This window comes from Plasmodium inui (genome assembly GCF_000524495.1).
Source record: "Plasmodium inui San Antonio 1 unplaced genomic scaffold supercont1.131, whole genome shotgun sequence".
Lineage (NCBI taxonomy): Eukaryota > Apicomplexa > Aconoidasida > Haemosporida > Plasmodiidae > Plasmodium > Plasmodium inui.
In genome coordinates, this window is record NW_008481965.1 from 13,721 (window position 1) to 16,949 (window position 3,229).

Consider the following 3,229-nt stretch of genomic DNA (forward strand, 5'->3'; position numbering starts at 1 on the left):
TATGAAATGTACCGAGTTCAATATTCTCCTTCATGTGTTCTTTATTATAACTATTTATACACCCATATAGTGTGTTATAATCCATAACATTACATTAGTGAGTTCATCGTAGCAGATGAGACTTAAGAATAGTTTAAGCGATGTAGCATTAGTTATGATTATAGCACGGCTTGGTGAATGTATTATCAGTTCCTAAAATATTACAACAGTGAGATAATATTATGTGAATGGTTGAATCCAATTTCGTATGCGTCATCATTCGTGAAATTGTTCGTCTCTTTATAATTCCTCCATTAAATATGCTCATTTATATACACGTTCTCATTCTATGATATGTAGTACATAGATGGATCTAGGATTGGGGCTCATATGCTGAAAATCCTGTATAGAAACCTCTCATCAGCATATATGAACTTAAGAAACGGACTAGCAAACACAAGGATACACATCCTCAAACGTATTTCTCAGAATTTTAATCAATAGCTACGTATTATTTAAGTTCGGCATTATTTCATTTATTATAATGGTATCGCGAAAGACTTCTTTTTAGCATATTTTCCATAGTAAGACACTTAAGCAGATATTGTGACATGTGTGGTTTGGGTCCGGACACAATTACCATGTAAGGGGAGACTTATGAAAGCAGCAGACACATACATTTTCATAATAATATGCAAAAACATACATTTTCATAATGATATGCATACACCTCATTACATATGTGTATAGAAAGAATTCCCCACATAGTTCTTATTATCATCATAGCACTTTTTTCCTTTGGTGCTTTTAATTTCTGCCATGATTTTGCTTTGTGTAACTTATATTTGAAGCTTATTTTCTGGATAAGGGTGAAATAGAATATTGCACTTTTAGGATTCCTTCCGAAGATTCTTATATTTATGTTAAACGTGTGGAATTTGCAGACAGATAAAGACAAATAAACCAGCACTATAAGGCGAGATGCAGATGGTCCACAAGCCACAGCAACAGTTTCTGTATAGGCAGGATGCACAGGAGAGCCGGATAATGCTGCGCCAAATAATGTACAAATTAGAAATTATTTTCCCTACAGGGTAATTCTCCCTAGAAAGGGCACTGTCCCTCATAGGAGAGATCGGACGAATTGGTGCAGAATGCGAAGGGGGATAATTTCTTTTATAGTATACTATTCATTTATTAATACGGCCTAATGGAGGTTACCTGTTTTCGATAACATTGACCCGGCTCACGAACATTCCATGCGTTATTGTAGGATACAGTGGGAGAGGTCAACACTTCACGATGCTGGATGTAATTTTGAAAGGAAAGAATGCTACGGAGGGTATAACCCCAAAGGCGGGTTCATTTATAGCATTTTGAGCCTAGAGGCGATGCGATTTGGGGTGGACTATGATAGGCATCTTACAGATTCGAAATTATTCTCCCCATTGACGCAGAATGGATGTCTTCTGTGCAATGAATAATTGGAGACGCCCCTTTGGATGATCATTAGGGTAATTTGCTAGGGGCGTTACATTGCGATACTGTGGCATTTCTGGTGCTGGCCCCTTATGAAAGGATTATGTAGTATGATCTAAAATTAGTCCCCTTCTGAGAAATATCTCTTATGACATATGTCATCATACAATTATGAAATCTTTAATTGCTTAGAATTAGGAAATGAAATGTGTTATTAATAAGAGGAGCAGAATAGTAGTTCGAAAAAAGAAAAAGATTACTACGCAATGCACGCGTTAAGTATAGATAAATAAAAATAAATAAATAGAAATAAATAAAAATAAATAGAAATAAATAAAAATAAATAAGAATAAATAAATAGAATTAAGTAAAAATAAATAGGAATAGATAAAAATAAATAGAAATAAATAAAAATAAATGAAAATAAATCAAGATAAATGAAAATTCCCTTCCCATTATATTATTTGCGTAATTTACACATCTTTTACAGGGGAGCTCTTATTCCTAAAAGGTCGTCAATGGAAAAATATTTTTGGCATTATCACGGATGGATTAAATTATTATTCTTAACTTAATCTGTTAAAAGAATATATTTGCTATTCTCTATTTTTTTTTCTTTTTTCCTGGTTAATTCGTTCTATATTTTTCAGCAAATATGCTACGATAAGCGGAATATAAGTCAATAGAAATATGCTCCCTAATTAAAATCCTAACAGAGTACAAGTTCTGTATAGTATGCTTATATGGAGTTACACATCCCTCAATAATTAGAAAATAGAATTTATAATGCGTCGCCGATTTGTAAGATGTGAGGGTTCTCCATAGATTACACCCTAAATTATCAGTTTCCGTATTAATCTTCATACGCATAATAGGTGTATTTTTACAAAAGGAAGAAAAAATATTTCTCTGCAATATTTATTTACTCCGAATTGACAGTTTCTAATTTTCCCAATGATAATAAAATGATTGTAAGATTTCCTTAATCCGCCCTATTCTCCTACGACACCATGGTATTCATTTTATGGCCAATAGAATGTAATGTTAATATAAAAATCAAATCAGCGGGTCCTTCATTGGGAATATAGCATCTGGAATGTGATGTAAATGTCGTCATATACAATTATACAGAATTCAGAGTTTCTCATTATCAAGAGGAATATTCAATCTGGGAATAATTTGAGAATTCTGGAAACGGTGCCATTCTTCTCTTTTTACTTTACTTGGTGTCATATGTTAATTAAGGTGTGTATTTGAAGAAGGTTGTTTCCTTTTATGGACATTGCTCGCAGAGGTGTCGTTCTGCTAATAGTTGAGCAGTATACATATACATGTGTCTACATATATATTTTTCCTTCCCTCATTTGTTTTTTGTATTTAGGAATTGCTCTTATTTCTATGTCGTATAGAAATGAGTGTTTTTCCTTTCGTTTTTTCCTTTGTCCCCTCCCGTGCTTGCCCTTTTCTTTTTTCATTTCCGATTGTTTTACTCGTTTTTTTCTTTTTTTTTCCTTGTAGTTTCTTCCCGTTGTCTGATTCTTTTATGTTCAACCTTAAGAGTCTGTATTTCATGTGATTTATAATCTTTCCTTTTTTCTTTCCTCTTTCTGTTTCCTTCCTTTTTTCTTTTTTTCATTACATCATACATGTTTCATTTTCAATTCGGGAGAAATAACAAAGTGGACTCTTTTCTTTTTTTCCCTTTCTTTTGGTTATACACTGTAACTTTCTTATGTATGTTTCGCGCTCCTTTAGATATAGAGATAGAAAT

The 3,229-nt window shown here is 32.8% G+C and overlaps 1 protein-coding gene across 1 annotated transcript; it reads left to right on the top strand.

The window, feature by feature from the left end:
* Positions 1-960: 960 nt before the first annotated feature.
* C922_05677 (hypothetical protein) lies at positions 961-1,463 on the top strand (the record flags this gene model as incomplete). The annotated part of the gene is made up of 2 exons (XM_008821248.1): positions 961-1,073; positions 1,253-1,463. 2 exons carry the CDS (start codon positions 961-963, stop codon positions 1,461-1,463), a joined length of 324 nt encoding a protein of 107 aa, XP_008819470.1.
* Between the last annotated feature and the right edge of the window lie 1,766 nt (positions 1,464-3,229).